The 18,616-nt window shown below is 39.6% G+C and overlaps 1 protein-coding gene across 1 annotated transcript in view; it reads left to right on the forward strand.

Annotated features, from left to right (window-relative positions):
• Positions 1-18,616, forward strand: part of IL1RAPL2 (interleukin 1 receptor accessory protein like 2) — a 1,329,588-nt gene that overhangs the window by 744,965 nt on the left and 566,007 nt on the right. The window contains exon 5 of the mRNA XM_035712073.2: positions 15,515-15,668. Within this exon, the coding sequence (XP_035567966.1) occupies positions 15,515-15,668 (154 nt within the window). The remainder of the gene's footprint in view (positions 1-15,514; positions 15,669-18,616) is intronic.

Genomic DNA, 18,616 nt, shown 5'->3' on the forward strand with positions numbered 1-18,616 from the left:
CTGATCAAAAGACGCAGGGTTTCAGACTAGATAAACAAGCAAAACCATATACTTGCTGTCTACAAGAGACTCATTTCATTTATTTATTTATTTATTTATTTATTTATTTATTTATTTATTTATCTATTTATTTATTATTTTTATTTATTTATTCATGAGAGACACAGACACACACACACACACACAGAGAGAGGCAGAGACACAGGCAGAGGGAGAAGCAGGCTCCATGCAGGGAGCCTGACGTGGGACTCGATCACCGGTCTCCAGGATCACACCCAGGGATGAAGGCCACACTAAATCACTGAGCCACCAGGGCTGCCTAAGAAACTCATTTTAGACCTAAGGACACCTACCACCTGAAAATCAAAGGGTGAAGAACCATTTACCATTCAAATGGTCCTCAAAAGAAAGCAGGGGTAGCCATCCTTATATCAGATAAATTAAAGTTTATCCCTAAGACTGTAATAAGAGATGAAGAGGGACACTATGTCATACTGAAAGGATCTATCCAATAAGAGGACCTAACAATCATGAATATTTATGCTCCTAATGTGGGAGTTGCCAAGTATATAAATCAATTAATAACCAAAGTAAAGGCATACTTGGATAACATACTAATACTGGGAGACTTCAACATGGCACTTTCTGCAAATGACAGATATTCTAGGCACAACATCTCCAAAGAAACAAGCGCTTTATTTTTTTGTTTTGTTTTTTTTTATAATAAATTTATTTTTTATTGGTGTTCAATTTACCAACATACAGAATAACACCCAGGGCTCATCCCGTCAAGTGCACCCCTCAGTGCCCATCACCCATTAATCCCCACCCCCGCCCTCCTCCCCTTCTACCACCCCTAGTTCGTTTCCCAGAGTAAGGAGTCTTTATGTTCTGTCTCCCTTTCTGATATTTCCCACACACTTCTTCTCCCTTCCCTTATATTCCCTTTCACTATTATTTATATTCCCCAAATGAATGAGAACATACAATGTTTGTCCTTCTCCGATTGACTTACTTCACTCAGCATAATACCCTCTAGTTCCATCCACGTTGAAGCAAATGGTGGGTATTTGTCGTTTCTAATGGCTGAGTAATATTCCATTGTATACATAAACCACATCTTCTTTATCCATTCATCTTTCGATGGACACCGAAGCTCTTTCCACAGTTTGGCTATTGTGGACATTGCTGCTATAAACATCAGGGTGCAGGTGTCCTGGCGTTTCATTACATCTGTATCTTTGGGGTAAATCCCCAAAAGTGCAATTGCTGGGTCATAGGGAAGGTCTATTTTTAACTCTTTGAGGATCCTCCACACAGTTTTCCAGAGTGGCTGCACCAGTTCACATTCCCACCAACAGTGCAAGAGGGTTCCCTTTTCTCCGCATCCTCTCCAACATTTGTGGTTTCCTGCCTTGTTAATTTTCCCCATTCTCGCTGGTGTGAGGTGGGATCTCATTGTGGTTTTGATTTGTATTTCCCTGATGGCAAGTGATGCAGAACATTTTCTCATGTGCATGTTGGCCATGTCGATGTCTTCCTCTGTGAGATTTCTCTTCATGTCTTTTGCGCATTTCATGATTGGATTGTTTGTTTCTTTGCTGTTGAGTTTAAGAAGTTCTTTATAGATCTTGGAAACTAGCCCTTTATTTGATACGTCATTTGCACATATCTTCTCCCATTCTGTAGGTTGTCTTTTAGGTTTGTTGACTCTATCCTTTGCTGTGCAAAAGCCTCTTATCTTGATGAAGTCCCAAAGTTCATTTTTGCTTTTGTTTCTTTTGCCTTCGTGGATGTATCTTGCAAGAAGTTACTATGGCCGAGTTCAAAAAGGGTGTTGCCTGTGTTCTCCTCTAGGATTTTGATGGAATCTTGTCTCACATTTAGATCTTTTATCCATTTTGAGTTTCTCTTTGTGTATGGTGAAAGAGAGTGGTCTAGTTTCATTCTTCTGCAGGTGGATGTCCAGCACCATTTATTGAAGAGACTGTCTTTCTTCCAATGGATAGTCTTTCCTCCTTTATCGAATATTAGTTGACCATAAAGCTCAGGGTCCACTTCTGAGAAAGAAGGAAAGAAAAGAGAAAAAGAAAAAAGGAAGAAAAAAAGAAAAAAAGAGAAGAAAAAGAGAAAGAAAAAGAAAGGGAAAAAAAGGGTGGAGGAAGCAAACAGATATCAAAAAGCAAAAAAAGAAAAAAAAACACGGGGGAGTATCTTCTGTTTCTGTATACTTTAAGTCCCTTGACTTCCCCCTGGAACTTGTCCGTCTAGCTGGTCTTCTGGGGGAGGGGCCTGTTGTGCTGATTTTCAGGTGTTAGCGCTTAGGGGATCTGCTCTGCCCCCTGCCTTGTGCAGGGCTCAGTTGGGGTGGTTTACCCTGTGAGGCCCCAGGAGCAACAACCGCAGTGGCGGGCCAGCTCTGGAGCCCTGGATTCAGCTCCCACAGTAACTATGGAGTTCTCAGCCTGCAGGGCCTGGAGGCTCCGGGGCGGGGCCCCTGATCTGCTCAGCTTGGGGCAGGAGCGTCCTTGCTGTCCTGGGCCCTCCTGGCCTCTGCCTGTCCCGGGGGGAGGCCAGACCCTGGGCTGTGTCCCCGCGCCCAGTGCTCCCGGGCCTGCGCTGTTGGATTTGTGCTCCTAGCTGCACAGCCGCCTCTCCGCGGAGCCGCCGCCTGAGCCTCACGAGCTGCTCCCTGAGCCATGCAGCCCCCTCCGCACGGAGCCTCTTCCTCTGACGGAGCCGCCTCTGCGCTGCTCCCTGGCCACGCAGCCCCCTCTGCGGAGCCGCCGCCCGAGCCCCTCCTAGCAGCTCCCGGGTCAATGCGTGTGCGCTGCATCCCTTTAGGGAGCTCGGCGCACTCTCCCCGTGGCGCAGCTGCTCTGTTAGTGTCCCAGGGAGCCTGAGGGCATCCCCGCCCTCCTGGGGGCCTGCTCTAACTCCCTGCAAGCGCCTTTCCACCCGTGAAGATTGGTGAAGCTCCTGCTTCTCTGGGACGGGGCTCTCCTGTCCTGGGGACACTCGCCCCGGCCTCAGCCCGGCTCCTCGCGGGGCCCCACCCCGTTGGATGCCTTTTGTTTCTTTATTTCTTTTTTCCCAGTCTTCCTACCTTGATAGAAGCGCGAACTCTTCTCACTGTAGCATTCCAGCTGTTCTCTCTTTAAATCTCAGGCCAAATTCGTAGATTTTCAGGATGATTTGAAGGTTATCTAGGTAATTTGGTGGGTACAGGTGATTTGGGGACCCTACTCTTCTGCCATCTTTCCCCTCTCCGAAACAAGAACTTTAAATGATAACACTGGACCAGATGGATTTCGCAGATATTCACAGAACTTTACATCTAAACACAACTGAATACACATTCTTCTCACATGCGCATGGAACCTTTTCCAGAATAGACCACATACTGGGTCAAAAATCAGGTCCTAACCGATACCAAAAGATTGGGATTGTCATATTTTCAGACCATAATGCTTTGAAACTTGAACTCAATCTCAAGAAGAAATTTTTTAAAAACTCAAGCACGTGGAGTTTAAAGGATATCCTGCTAAAAGATGAAAGGGTCGACCAGGAAATTAGAGAAGAATTAAAAAAATTCATGGAAACTAATGAGAATGAAGATACAATCGTTCAAAATCTTTGGGATACAGCAAAAGCAGTCCTGAGAGGGAAATACATCAAATTACAAGCATCCCTCAGAAAATTGGAAAAAACTCAAATACACAAGGTAACTTTGCACCTAAAGGAACTGGACAAAGAACAGCAAATAAAACCTACACCAAGCAGAAGAAGAGAGTTAATAAAGATTCGAGCAAAACTCAATGAAATAGAGACCAGAATAACTGTGGAACAGATCAACAAAACCAGGAGTTTGTTCTTTGAAATAATTAATAACACAGATAAACCATTAGCCAGCCTTATTAAAAACAAAATAGAAAAGACTGCAATTAATAAAATTATGAACCATAAAAGGAGAGATCACAATGAATACCAAGGAAATACAAACAATTTTAAAAACATTATGAGCAGCTATACATCAATAAATTAGGCAATCTAGAAGAAATGTACACACTTCTGGAAAACCACAAACTATCAAAACTGGAACAGGAAGAAATGAAAACCTGAGCAGGCCAATAAACATGGAGGAACTTGAAGCCATCATTAAATACCTCCCAAGACACAAAGGTGCAGGGCCAGATGGCTTCCCAGGGGAAATTCTATCAAATGTTTAAAAAAGAAACAATACCTATTCTACTAAAGCTGTTCCAAAAGTTAGAAAGGCATGGAATATTTCCACACTCATTTTATGAGGCCAGAATCACCTTAATTCCAAAAGCAGACAAAGACCCCACCAAAAAGGAGAATTTAGACCAATATCCCTGATGAACACTGATGAAAAAATTCTCAAAAAGATACTAGCCAATAGGATCCAACAGTACATTAAGATTATTCACCATGAACAAGTGGGATTTGTCTCCCTCTTTGCAGATGACTTGATACTGTACATAGAAAATCCAAAAGACTCTATCCCAAGATGGCTAGAACACATACAGCAATTCGGCAGTGTGGAAGGATACAAAATCAATGTCCTGAAATCACTGGCATTTCTATACGTTAACAACAAAACTGAAGAAAGTGAAATTAAGGAGTCAATCCCATTTACAATTGCACCCCAAAGCATAAGATACCTAGGAATAAACCTTACCAAAGAGGTAAGGGTCTATACCTTAAAAACTACAGAACCCTTCTGACAGAAAATGAGGAAGACAAAAGAGATGGAAAAATATTCCATTCTTATGTATTGGAAGAATTAATATAGTGAAAATGTCAATGCTACCCATGGCACTTTACACATTCTGTGCAATACCTATCAAAATATCATGGACTTTCTTCAGAGAGTTGGAACAAATAATCTTAAGATTTGTGTGGAATCAGAAAAGACCCCGAATAGCCAGGGGGATATTGAAAAAGAAAACCAGAGGCCGGAGCATCACAATGCTGTATTTCAAGTTGTACTACAGACTGTGATCATTACTGCAGTATGATATGGCACAAAAACAGACACATAGATCATTGGAACAGAATAGAGAACCCAGAAATTGGCCCTGAACTCTAATGGTCAACTAATATTCAACAAAGCAGGAATGACTATCCACTGGAAGAAGACAGTTTCTTCAATAAATGGTGCTGGGAAAATTGGACATCCATATGCAGAATGAAACTAGACCATTCTGTTACACTATACACAAAGATAAGTTCAAAGTGGATGAAAGATCTAAATGTGAGACAAGATTCCATCAAAATCCTAGAGGAGAACCCTGGCAACACCCTTTTGGAACTTGGCCATAGCAACTTCTTGCAAGGTACATATATAAAGGCAAGGGAAAGAAGAGTAAAAATGAACTATTGGGACTTAAGATAAAAAGCTTCTGCACAGCAAAAGAAACAGTCAACAAAACTCAAAGACAACTTACAGAATGGGAGAAGATATTTGCAAATATATAACAGTTAAAGGGCTAGCATCCAAGATCTATAAAGAACTTATTAACTACAACAGCAAAGAAACAAACAATCCAATCATGAAATGGGAAAAAGACATGAACAGAAATTTTACCGAAGAAGACAGACATGGGCAACAAAGATGAGAAAATGCTCCACATCACTTGCAATCAGGAAAGTACAAATCAAAACCTCAATGAGATACCACCTCACACCAGTGAGAATGGTGAACATTAACAAGACAGGAAACAATGAATTTTGGACAGGATGTGGAGAATGGGAACCCTCTGGCACTGTTGGTGGGAGTGTGAACTGGTACAGTCACTCTGGAATACTGTGTGGAGGTTCCTCAAAGAGCTCAAAATAGAACTGCTCTATGACCCAGCAATTGCACTGCTGGGGATTTACCCCAGAGATACAAATGCAGTGAAACTGCAGGACTCCTGCACCCCAAAGTTTAGCAGCAATGTCCACAGTAGCCAAACTATTTGCTGATCTATTTGCTGCTTTTTCTCCAGCTCCTTTAGGTGCAAGGTTAGCTTTTGTATTTGAGTTCTTTCCAGTTTTTGGTGGATGCTTGTATTGCGATGTATTTCCCCCTCAGGACTGCTTTTGCTGTATCCCAAAGATTTTGAATGGTTGTATCTTCATTCTCATTAGTTTCCATGAATCTTTTTAATTGTTCTCTAATTTTCTGGTTGACCCTTTTATCTTTTAGCAGGATGGTCTTTAACCTCCACGTGTTTGAAATCCTTCCAAACTTCTTCTTGTGATTTAGTTCTAATTTCAAAGCATTATGGTCTGAAAATATGCAGGGGACGATCCCAATCTTTTGGTATTGGTTAAGACCTGATTTGTGACCCAGTATGTGGTCTATTCTGGAAAAAGTTCCATGTTCACTTGAGAAGAATGTGTATTCATTTGCGTTGGGATGTAAAGTTCTGTAAATATCTGTGAAATCCATCTGGTCCAGTGTGTCTTTTAAAGCTCTTGTTTCTCTGAGATGTTGTGCTTAGAAGATCTGTCGATTGTAGAAAGTACTACATTCAAGTCACCAAGTATAAATGTATTACTATCTAAGTATGTCTTAACTTTGGTTATTAATTGATTGATATACTTGGCAGCTCCCACATTCGGGGCATATATATTGATGATTGTTAGGTCCTCTTATTGGATAGATCCTTTAAGTATAATATAGTGTCCCTCTTCATCTCTTACTACAGTCCTTGGGATAAACTTTAATTCATCTGATATAAGGATGGCTACCCTGCTTTCTTTTGAGGACAATTTGAATGGTCAATGGTTCTCCACCCTTTCATTTTCAGGCTGTAGGTGTCCTTATATCTAAAATGAGTCTCTTGTAGACATCAAATAGATGGGTCTTGCTTTTTTATCCAGTCTGAAACCCTGCACCTTTTTTTCAGGTCATTAAGCACATTCACATTCAGAGTTATTGAAAGATATGAATTTAGTGTCATCATGATACCTATTCAGTCCCTGTTTTTATCGATTGTTCCCTTGGACATTCTCTTTCTTTTACAGAGTCCCCCTTAGTATTTCTTGCAGAACCGGCTGGGTGGTCACATATTCTTTCAGTTTCTGCCTATCTTGGAAGCTCTTTATCTCTCCTTCTAGTCTGAATGAGAGCCTTGCTGGATAAAGTATTCTTGGCTGCATGTTCTTCTCATTTAGGACACTGAATATATTCTGCCAGCCCTTTCTGGCCTGCCAGGTCTCTGTGGAAAGGTCTGCTGTTATTCTAGTATTTCTCCCCATAAAAGTTAGAGATTTCTTGTCTCTTGCTGCTTTAAGGATCTTCTCTTTATCTTTGGAATTTGCAAGTTTCACTATTAAATGTCAGGTTTTCAGCGGTTTTTATTGATTTTAGGGGGGATCTCTCTATTTCCTGTATCTAAATGCCTGTTTCTCTTCCCAGGTTAGGAAAGTTTTCAGCTATGATTTGTTTAAATACATATTCTGGACCTCTGTCCCTTTCGGCACCCTTTGGAACTCCAGTTAAACATAGATTTTTCCTTCTTAGGCTGTCATTTATTTCCCTTAGCCTTTACTCATGGTCTTTTAATTGTTTTTATCTTTTTTCCTCAGCTTCTTTCTTTGCCATCAACTTTTCTTCTATGTCACTCTTTCATCTTCCTCATTAACCTTCATTGTTAGGACCTCTAGTTTGGATTGCATTTCATTTAATTGATTTTTAATTTCTGCCTGATTAGATCTAAATTCTGCAGTCATGAAGTCTATTGAATCCTTTATGCTTTTTTTAGAGCCACCAGTGGCTTTATAATTGTGCTTCTGAATTGGCTTTCTGACATCAAATTGTAAGCCAAATTTTGCAACTCTGTGGGAGAGAGGACTGTTTCTGATTCTTTTGCGGTGAGTTTTTCTTTCTAGTCATTTTGCTCAGCGCAGAGTGGTCAAAAACAAGTTATACTAGAAAAAGGAGAAAAAGAGAGAAGAGAAAAAATAAAAAAGAAGTGAAAAAAGAAAGAAAAAAAGGGGGTTGGGAAGCAAACAGAAAACAAAAAATAAGGGGGAGTATCCTCTGATTCTATATACTGTAAATCCCTCGACTTCCCTTGGAACTTTCCAGTGCTGCTTGGTGAATAACTTGCTTTTCCCCTGTCCTTGTAACTGGTCTTCTGGGGGAGGGGCCTGCTGTCCTGATTCTCAAGTGTGTGTACCTGGGGGAGCTGCTCAACCCCCTGCCTGGTGGAAGGCTCAGTGAGAGTTGTTTATCCTGTGAGGCCCCAGGAGGAACAACAACAGTGGCGGTGGCCAGCTCTCCAGCCCTGGGTCAGCTCCACAGTAACTGCCATAGCTCCCAGTCCGCAGGGGCCTGGATGCTCTGGGGGTGGGGGCCGCCGATCTGCACAGCTCGGGGCCGCTCAGTGGCAGGATCATCCTTGCTTTCCTGTGTCCTCCCGTCCTCTGCCTGTCGGGGGAGGAGCACCAGATCTTGGGCTGTGTCGCCCAGCACCCTGGGCTCTGGGGCCTGTGCCACTGCAATCACGCTCCCGGGCCACAGAGCCCCCTCTGCCCCAGCCGCCTCCGAGCTCCTCCCGGGCCCAGCCAGGCACGCACTGCAGCCCTTTAGGGAGCTTGGCCGTGGGGTATGGCACGCTCTCTCAGGGGCGCAGTTCCTCTGTTAGTGCCCCTGGGAGCCTGAGGGCGTCCCCGCCCCTCCTGGGGTCCTGCTCCAACTCCCTGCGAGCACCTTTCCGTCTGGGAAGATTGGTGAAGCTCCGTTTCTCCGGGACGGGGCTTTCCTGTCCTGGGTGTTTCCGCCCCGCGGCCTTAGCCTGGGTCCTCGTGGGGGCCCCTCCCCCTTGGATGCTTTTTTATTTGTTTATTATTATTTTTTCCGTCTTCCTACCTTGATAGAAGTTCAAAATCTTCTCACTATAGGCTTCCAGCTGTTCTATCTTTAAATCTCAGGCCAAATCCGTAGGTTTTCAGGATGATTTGAAAGTTATCTTGGTAATTTGGTGGGGACAGATGACTTGGGGACCCTACTCTTCCGCCATCTTGCCCCTCCTCCCCTGAGCCTAGTTTTAAACAGTATATAAAAGTTAGGCAGGTAAGACATGTAGGACAGAGAGATCAACATGTGAAGCACTCAGCTGTGTAATCACATGGAGTAAGCAAAAAAATTCTGAATAGTTGTATCATTGACAGTGGCAGTAAGTAGGCAGAGACCAGATGCTAAAGAGCCTACATATGGGCAGGGTTCAAATCCCAGGTCTGCAACTGTATAATCTAACTCACTCTATTACCTGTAATTCTGTTCTATGAATTAAATTAGGTAATAAATGAATATGCTTGAAACAGTGTCAGGCTCTGTAAACACTCAAAGGAGCTACTGACCAAATGGTTTCATGGAATCAATGGATTGCTTTAAATAGTGGCATCCTACAATCAGATGTGCATTTCTCAAAGATCATTTGAGTGGATATGAAAAAGATACTCAGCCTGTAGAAAGAGACGTTGCTTAAGAGGCTTTAATTTGTCTTGATATGTTTTTAATCCCTTGAATATTACTAAGGATATACAGGAAACCCCTCCTAAGCCTGGATTCTTATAAAAATTTAGTAAAGATCAACAGCAAACTCCTGTTAAGTTTGAGAAAAGCATACACATCAAAATAAGATTATAAAAATTGACAAAATGGATTATTTTGATAAATCAAGAAATTGTATAGTCAAAACTCAACTTATAAGACCTTTATTCCTAATTGCCAAAAACTAGAAGCATCCCAAATGCTCTTCAATAATAAATGGCTAAGGATGCCTGGGTGGCTCAGTTGATTAAACATCTGCCTTTGGCTCAGGTCACAATCCTGGGGTCCTGGGATTGAGCCCCATGTCAGGCTCTCTGCTCAGTGGGGAGTCTGCTTCTGCCTCTACCCTGCTCGTGTTCTCTCTCTCTCCCTCTCTCTCTCTCTGTCTCATAAATAAATAAAATTTTTAAAAACAGTGAATGGCATGGCTAAACAGTGATATATTTCTACAGTAGAATACTGGACTACTACTTACTAGTGAAAGAAATGAACTATTGATATATACCACAACAGAGACAAATCTCAAATGAATTATACTTAGTGAAAGGAGACAGGAACAGAAAGCTACATATCATACTATTCCATTTATATAACATTCCACAAAATAATAAGAACAGAAAACATGAGTTTTTACCAAGGACTGGGGCTAAGAAGAGGGAATTGATTACAAAGTGACATGGAGGAACTTGGGAATGATAGAAACATTCTATAATCTCAATTTTGTTGCATACATTTGCCAAAACACACCAAATTATACTGGTAAAAAGGATAAATTTTATGTTTGTACATTATACAAAATAATATGACTTTTTAAAAAAATCTTAAATTCCCAACTAGAGTCTTAGATAACTATTTTTTTAGCTTCTTTTGTAACATTTTCCTTTTTATAGTAGCAGAAAATATCAAGTAAGGACTTAGTCATTAAATTTTTATAAGATGTATGGGATATATGGCAGACATTATTACATCTATTTTATATGTGAGGAAACAGAGGTCCAGTGACATACAATTACTTATCCACATTAGTGGGGGAATGGTAACCAGAATCCACATCCCTTGATCAAAGACAGGTGCTTATATATTTCAAATCACCATTCCTCTCACATTAACCCATCATCTTTGTAATTTACCAATAGTAAAGAACCCCTCTTTGACTTCTAATACCATATCTAGGAATAAAAACAAGGATAAATGGGACTTAAATCTTGTGTAACTCACCAGTTTTAAGCCACACTAAACTGAAGCCTTCATGGGTTTCACAGCCCATCCCTTCTGTATAAAAACATCTTTGAAAATTCTAGTTAACAGATTAAAAGTTTAAGGATGAAATGCAATTTTATGGTTACAAAAGAAGGTACACATTAATATCATTACCAAAGGGATTCAAAATCTCTAAGAATTTTGCCAAACTACTTTTTAGCAAAAAAGTGTTGGTCATTTGGGCTGTGGTAGTATAAAATCTCCAGTGACTTTCTTCTCCCATTATGAAAACTGTCGAATGTATAGCAAGATAAATCAATATAAAGCTCTTAACTTTGGAAGCTTAAATCATTGTTATGAGTGACGGGATTTAAAAATGGTCTTTCCTAAAATATTATTTTAGTAGATGAAATTACCTCCTTATAATTCATCTGGAACTTTTATTAAACATGGTATGACTCAGAGATCTAATTATTTTTCCAATTACTTTTGGAAAAAATTTTTTTGTATATTTTTTTCTTTGAGTTTGATTTGCCAACATATAGCATAACACCCAGTGCTCATCCCATCAAGTCCCCCCTCAGTGCCTGTCACCCAGTCACCCCATCCCCCCACCCACCTCCCTTTCCACTACCCCTTGTTTATTTCCCAGAGTTAGGAGTCTCTCATTTTCTGTACCCTCACTGATACTTTCACTCATTTTGTCTCCTTTCTCCTTTATTCCCTTTCACTATTTTTTATATTCCCCAAATGAATGAGACCATATAATGTTTGTCCTTCTCTGACTTACTTCACTCAGCATAATACCCTCCAGTTCCATCCACGTTGGAGCAAATGGTGGGTATTTGTAATTTCTAATGGCTGAGTAATATTCCATTGTATACATAGACCACATCTTCTTTATCCATTCATCTTTCGATGGACACTGAGGTTCCTTCCACAGTTTGGCTACTGTGGACATTGCTGCTATAAACGTTGGGGTACAGGTGTCCTGCAGTTTCACTGCATCTGTATCTTTGGGGTAAATCCCCAGCAGTGCAATTGCTGGGTCATAGGGTAGCTCTATTTTTAACTCTTTGAGGCACCTCCACACAGTTTTCCAGAGTGGCTGTCCCAGTTCACATTCCCACCAACAGTGCAAGAGGGATCCCCTTTCTCCACATCCTCTCCAACATTTGTTGTTTCCTGTCTTTCAACAGATCTTTCTATTGAACATCCTGGGCTCCCAACCTAGTAAATACTGGCAAGGGACACGTGCCACTCAAGAAAGCTGGCAGGGAGGGAAGGAAGCTGGACTTTAAGGATTGACATTATTTTGACTGAACAAGGATGTCCTACAACAAACTGCTCTGAGGGCTCAGCCAGCCCATGAACTGGAGCTGTTTGTTGAACTTAGGTACCTCCAGCAAGGCTGGCCCTCAGCAAAACCGTCAAGTTGATCAAGTTTATGTTAATGATCTCAGAGAACCAGTATTAGGGGCCTGCTCATATTTGAGGCTTTGATGGTTTTTCCTTGTCTCAGATAAACAACCATTTTTAGACGTGATTTACATGTCTCAAATTTCTTTGCCTAACAGGCTGTCAAAATTAAATGGGTGTGGAGCAATGTGATATGGCCTGCTCAGAAGAAAAGAGGTCATAGGAAGATTGAGGACAGGAGAGAAACAATGACTGTAGTAAGCCTGGAAGCTGTAGTTTAAGGGAGAGATGCTGCAAATAGTGGAGTAAAAAACCTGGTAGACTTCTGAGGTTTGATATAGGTATTCAGTTATGTGAAGGCTAGCCAGTGAGATAATTATGTAGAGGATGGTTTGGTGGGGGCAGGATGGTTGTCTATAAGCCTCTTCTGAACAAAGTATAGTTCCTCTACCCACCTGCTAGGATTAGTGTTGGAGTAGCCTCGTAAGAGCTATACATTTTCAGTGGGTTAAAGTATTATGTTCCTGGGCATGGTTAACCAATTAGTTGAGATTGGTTTTCACCTGATTAGTCCATTAGCACCAGTTTTCACCAAAGTGAGTTGGAGGTTTGAGGAGACATAATCCAAGAATGTGAAAGTTTTGGAATGGAAAGTATTCACTGTGCTGGATGACCACCATATATAGTGCTGCTCAATCAGAGTGTAATGAATAAACTCTGCAAGCCTCTGGGCTCTGGCTGCTTACATGGTAGTATATGTTATCCTCATATGCAGAGTAAAAATCTGATACCTAAAGAACTTAAACAAATTTGCCCAAGATCACAGAACTTGGGTGAACCCCAGATTTTGACCTTGAGCTGTCTTGCTCTGACAACAGTTTGCCTTTTCATCTATACTACATTGTCTCTCCAGAAGGGTGGAGATAGCCTGACAATAACATTTTACTATGCCACAGTTTTTTATAAAATCCACAAAATCCTATTGGGTACGGGACACCTGGGTGACTCAGCGGTTGAGTGTCTCTGCCTTTGGCGCAGGATGTGATCCCAAGGTCCAGGATCGAGTCCTGCATTGTTCTCCTTGTGGGGAGCCTGCTTCTCCCTCTGCCTATGTCTCTGCTTCTCTCTGTGTGTCTCACATGAATAAATAAATAAAATCTTTAAAAAACCCTATTGGGTACAAATAATTTTTTATAAGGCTACATGGCAACTTGGAAAGCAGTTGATCTAGCCCAAAGAATGTGTTAAGATTACAGGCTGTTCTTCATCAGAAGTTATTTTCTAACTCCTATTTACATTTTACTTCCCAGGGAAAAAAGAAATCAAAGCAGTGTGCAGGGAAAATGAAAAAGGTTAGAGCTAATTGCATATGGACTCGCCCCAAATATGACATTAGAAAACAATGTCATTTGTCTTTGAATACAATGAGTGTGTGGGCTCATTTGCCCACCCCCACCACTACTATGTGAAAGTGAAGCAGCTCAGTTTTCATTTTCCTTTCCTCTCAAAATGCCCAGAGGGACCATATTTTTGTTTAATAACCTTCAGAATGATTCTTTAGAAATCTGAGGCTATCAGAGTTTGAAGCAATGCGAAAATAATTGTGGATTATTATTGTATAATGATAGTGGCAGCTGGACTATTTTTTTTCTTTTTGTTCAGACTTTCTTCTTCGTTTTCCCAGAAACCTTATATCCCAAGGTTTAACTCAGAAGCCAATCTCATATAGGTGATAACCTTGCCAGACATGCTATGTAATATAATTTCAGACAGCCCCTTAACTGTTCTTTGGAAAGACCCTAGGGAGTGAAACAGCCTTATATCTAGATCCTCTAGATAGTATTACTTTTATTTATTCTCTGACAATGTGTGTAGGTAGTTGTATTGGACATAAAGCAAGCATATCTCTTAAATATCATACCTGTGAACTTAAGTGCCAGTTTTTGTGTTTTGTTGCCAAAACCCCTGCTTATCACAAAAGAAAAAATCTGTTACAGTAAGAAACTACTAAATGAATACTCATTTTTTTCAAGTCATTTTACGCACACGTGTGTGCATGCATGTACACAAGTCTGCAGAGCTGTGAGAGTCAGCTCTGATTCTACCTTTGTGCGAATGTTTAGGATATATGTGTGGTGAGCAGGAGTGGGGGTGGGGAGGAGTAGTAGAGATGTTGGGAAAAGAGAAAAGTTCTCTTAACAATTATTTACATCATTGTCCTCACAATTGCCTTGACTGACAGATTCAGAGTTTAGATGATAAAGTATTTTTTCTCTGATTATTCAACACCACCTCACGCTGTCCCCTACACCTTCTCTTGATGTTTGTATAGCTTTTGGCCACCACTTTGGCTGAACATTTGAGATGAGTGGTAGACAAACTGGAACCATATCTAAAAAGTAGTCTGAGAAAATTCACAAAAGGCAAAGCCACTTGGCTGAATATTCCTACATACTTGGTTATTGCTGTGTCCTTGTCACTCTCTGAAAAAGTGTTAATCAATCTTTTCTAGAGAAGTCCAATCCGAGGGGTGAGACTCTCTCATATTCCCATCAGGAGTATAGAAAAATTGTCTTCCAAACCCAAATAATATAATCTGGTCATATATCACTGAATTCAGAAAATAAGTGGGTAACTGCTGTATTTCATTACTAGAACAAAATGTGTACTTATTTTACCTAGCTATATTTCTAGAGAACTGATTAAGCCTAATTTTCTAGACCCTTTGCCCTCATCCCCACCCACCCAAATGGATCTCTTGATTATGAAGAGGGAGACTCCGGAATATTAGCATTAGTTTTCAACTATAAGAAATGATTAATAAAACCATTGTAAACTACATTGACAACATAAAATCCTACATGAATTTTTAATAATGCCTAAGGCTCCCTTGTAGTATACTATGTTGCTAAATGAACACTATTCTCTTAGGACTCTTTGAAAATATCCCTGTCAAATAGAAAACAAAAACAAAAACAGGGCTTTATAATGGTATTTAGCAATTTTTAAGATTCCACTCTACCTCTTTTGCCCTTTGGGGAGTTTGTATGCTTTTCCATTTTTTTTTTTTTTTGCAAAATATCTCTATAAACACTTTCTACACTTGGGATCAGGCCTCTAAAGTAGGTCTTAGGCTAATAGTTGTGATATTTTCATTGTACACACTAAGATGCATTTGTGATTTTTTTTTCTGATCATTGACTTAACTTTAGATATATATTATGAAAGTTAAAGAGGAGTACAAACAATGTGAAAGTACTAACTTGCCAGTACCAAGACTTGATGAGAAGTTTAATTTTTTGCTTGTAAATATTTTCTATGCAGGAATGCAAGCCAAAAATGTGGAGAAGTATAATAATACAGAAAGGAAACACTCTTCTAATCCAAGAAGTTCAAGAAGAAGATGGAGGAAATTATACTTGTGAACTTAAGTTTGAAGGAAAACTTGTAAGACGAACAACTGAATTGAAAGTTACAGGTAAGAATTGGTTCCACCAAATTATGGCAAATGAAATTTTAAGTATAATTTGGTATGGGAAGAAGTTGTTTCCAAAACAAAGAATGAACTTGCAGTGAATTTAGAATTGGCTGCAAATCAATGGTTGGAAAGCTTACTTTTAATACGCTGTACTGATAAACTATATGTAGAATATGGGCAATTGATTTAGGGAACATGAGCCTAATTGCTGCATATCTGTTCTCTGCCTTTATGAAAGGTTCTTTACTCTTCAAGATATCATTGACTGTTACTAAGCATCTCAGAAAAGATATTCTGGAACCACTTCAGAATGTTGACTTAACCCATATGTAGAATATCCTTGTAGGTAATGCCTGCCTGCTTCAGACTGAGATTCAGTCAGGCTTTTGGAATGACATCCTTTTGGACTGCATCCAGAATATCATTTATACAAAATTGCTCATAAATGACTGATGTTATTGTGTGCCTCTAGTGATTCTTAAATGGAGCAACTCCAAACAAATAGTGTGTATGTGTGTATTTTAAATCTGAAGCAAAAGTAAAGTATAAACTAGTAATTCTACTCACACCAAATGGAAGAGAGAAACTCAGGATATTCTTATCTTGTGGAGAATGTTAGAAAGTAATTTTTAGGGACATATGACAGAACCTAATACCATGAAAGGTATCCCTGATGATGAGTGTGATGCACCCTAAAAAACTTCATGACAAAAGTCTACTTGCTATTGTTCCTAAGCAAACCTTGCCTAATTTTTTCTTCTTTATATATATGTTAGATTGTGTGTGTGTGTGTGTGTGTGTGTGTGTGTAAGTGTTCACACACGTTTGTATTGTGGCTAAAACCTGAGCCATAGTAAAATTTGACATTACCCAGACAATTGTAATATTGATTGCATTAATTAATTAATTTATGGCTGATGCTCTTGGGCATTACCTTTTTAACTATGTAATGTTCACATCAGCTAGTTGGTTAATTATAACATATTCACACTAATGTTAGGAATACAGATCCATTTACTAATAATAACACTTGTTGAGTAAGTTCATTGCTGTAACTCATATTTAATTAAGTTTTTGATCCTTGAGAGTCAGAAGTTTGCTCTGTTTTTTTTCAAAATTCTGAATGTTAACACAAGTAATACAAAATATTTTATTAGAGGGGCACTTGGGTGGAACAGTTAGTTAAAAGTCCAACTCTTGGTTTTGGGTCAGGTCATGACCTCAGATTTGTAAGATTGAGCCCTATATCAGGCTCTGAACTCAGCATGGAATCTGCTTAAGTTTGTCTCCCCCTTTCCCTCTGCCCTTCCCCCACTGCACATTTTCTCTCCCTTTCTCTCTCTGTCAGATAAATAAATATATATGTTTTAAAGATTTTTATTTATTTATTTATTTATTTATTTATTTATTTATTTATTTATTTGAGAGAGGGAGGAAGAGAGAGAGAGAGAGAGAGAGAGAGAGAGAGAGAGAGAGAACACTAGCAAGGGGAGTGGAAGAGGGAGAAGCAGGCTTCCTGCTCAGCAAGGAGCCCAACATGGGACTTAATTCCAGGACTCTGTGATCATGACCTGAGCCAAAGGCAGACACTTAAATGACTGAGCCACTTAGATGCCCCATAAGTAAATATTTAAAAAATATTTAATTAGAAACTAATATACATATGCTTTAGTTCATTTTATATCCTAATATATGACAGTTCTACTTAGTCTGAATTTGTAGAGTAACTTCTGTGGAGGTTTGAATTATCCTTTTGATTAGAATTGCATATCCTTTCCTCTATGAGGTTTCATAATAACTACCCTAAAGTGACAAACCCAAATAGGAAAGATCTGCCTTTGGTTGATTTCTAGTTTCATCAATGTGAAGTAGACTTCCTGTATCATTCAAGGATAAGAATCAACCAGGCCATTATACATCATTAATAAGTGATCTGACCATGCACAAATCCTTGCATCATCATTTTGACTACAGTCACACAATCTGTATCGTTGTTTGCGGAACACTTCCATTGGGAATTATTTACGAAAATCTGTAGCATTATAGTATTGGGTTTGGGTCTTAAATTGGATCAGAGTAGAGTTTACACTAAACCTCTTTTATGCTTCCATCTAATGGGTTATGGTGACAACACATTTACTTTTTTAGTTTCTTTTTAGATTCTGGAAAAACAGAGCTAGAACTACTTCTTTTGGGTATTTTATAAGGTGTTAATTCACTTGCCCTAAACTTTTAGTATAGTTAAACTATGGATTTAAAATTTCACTTCAACTCTACCTCCCAGAGGTTTTCAAACTTTAATGCACATCAGAATCATGTGGAGGGACCCAGGTGGGATAAAGATGAGGTTCTTTAAATACAGGTTCCGTCTCCCTCCTCCAGATTCTAGTTCAATACATTAGTAAGAATGGGAACTTGCTTTTTTGTCCAGGTAATTCTGTTGTATGTCTTCCAAGGATTATGCTTTGAGAAACAATAGCTGAGAGATTAATGCTAAAGAAGTCACTCACGGGTTTGATTTTCTTGTGAGCATGTTAGTTCACATACACACACACCAAACTCATTTTCATAGGCCCACAATTGTTTTACCTAACTTCCTAAGAGCTGTCATGAAAATATGACTCCTTGGTCACCAAGGGAAATCTGTCAAGAGAATATGGGGATGAAGCAGCCTCACCTACTGAAACAGTAATTTTTCATTTATCGTTTGAGGAAAAATATACTGAGTATGTATCACATGCTGGAGAAAAAAATAAGTAGTTAATAATAGTTAACAATTGTCCTTGGGTCAGTTGTCATCATTCATATAAGAAGATATCAAGTTTATGTATTTATTAACATACTTCAAATATTATGCTTGATGTAGAAACAAAATGGCCTCCTGGTACAGAGATTTAAGATGTTGCTCTGTGAAAATTTATTTTTAATTTTTATATAAGTTATATTGT

Source organism: Canis lupus, chromosome X, assembly GCF_003254725.2.
Source record: "Canis lupus dingo isolate Sandy chromosome X, ASM325472v2, whole genome shotgun sequence".
Classification (NCBI taxonomy): domain Eukaryota; kingdom Metazoa; phylum Chordata; class Mammalia; order Carnivora; family Canidae; genus Canis; species Canis lupus.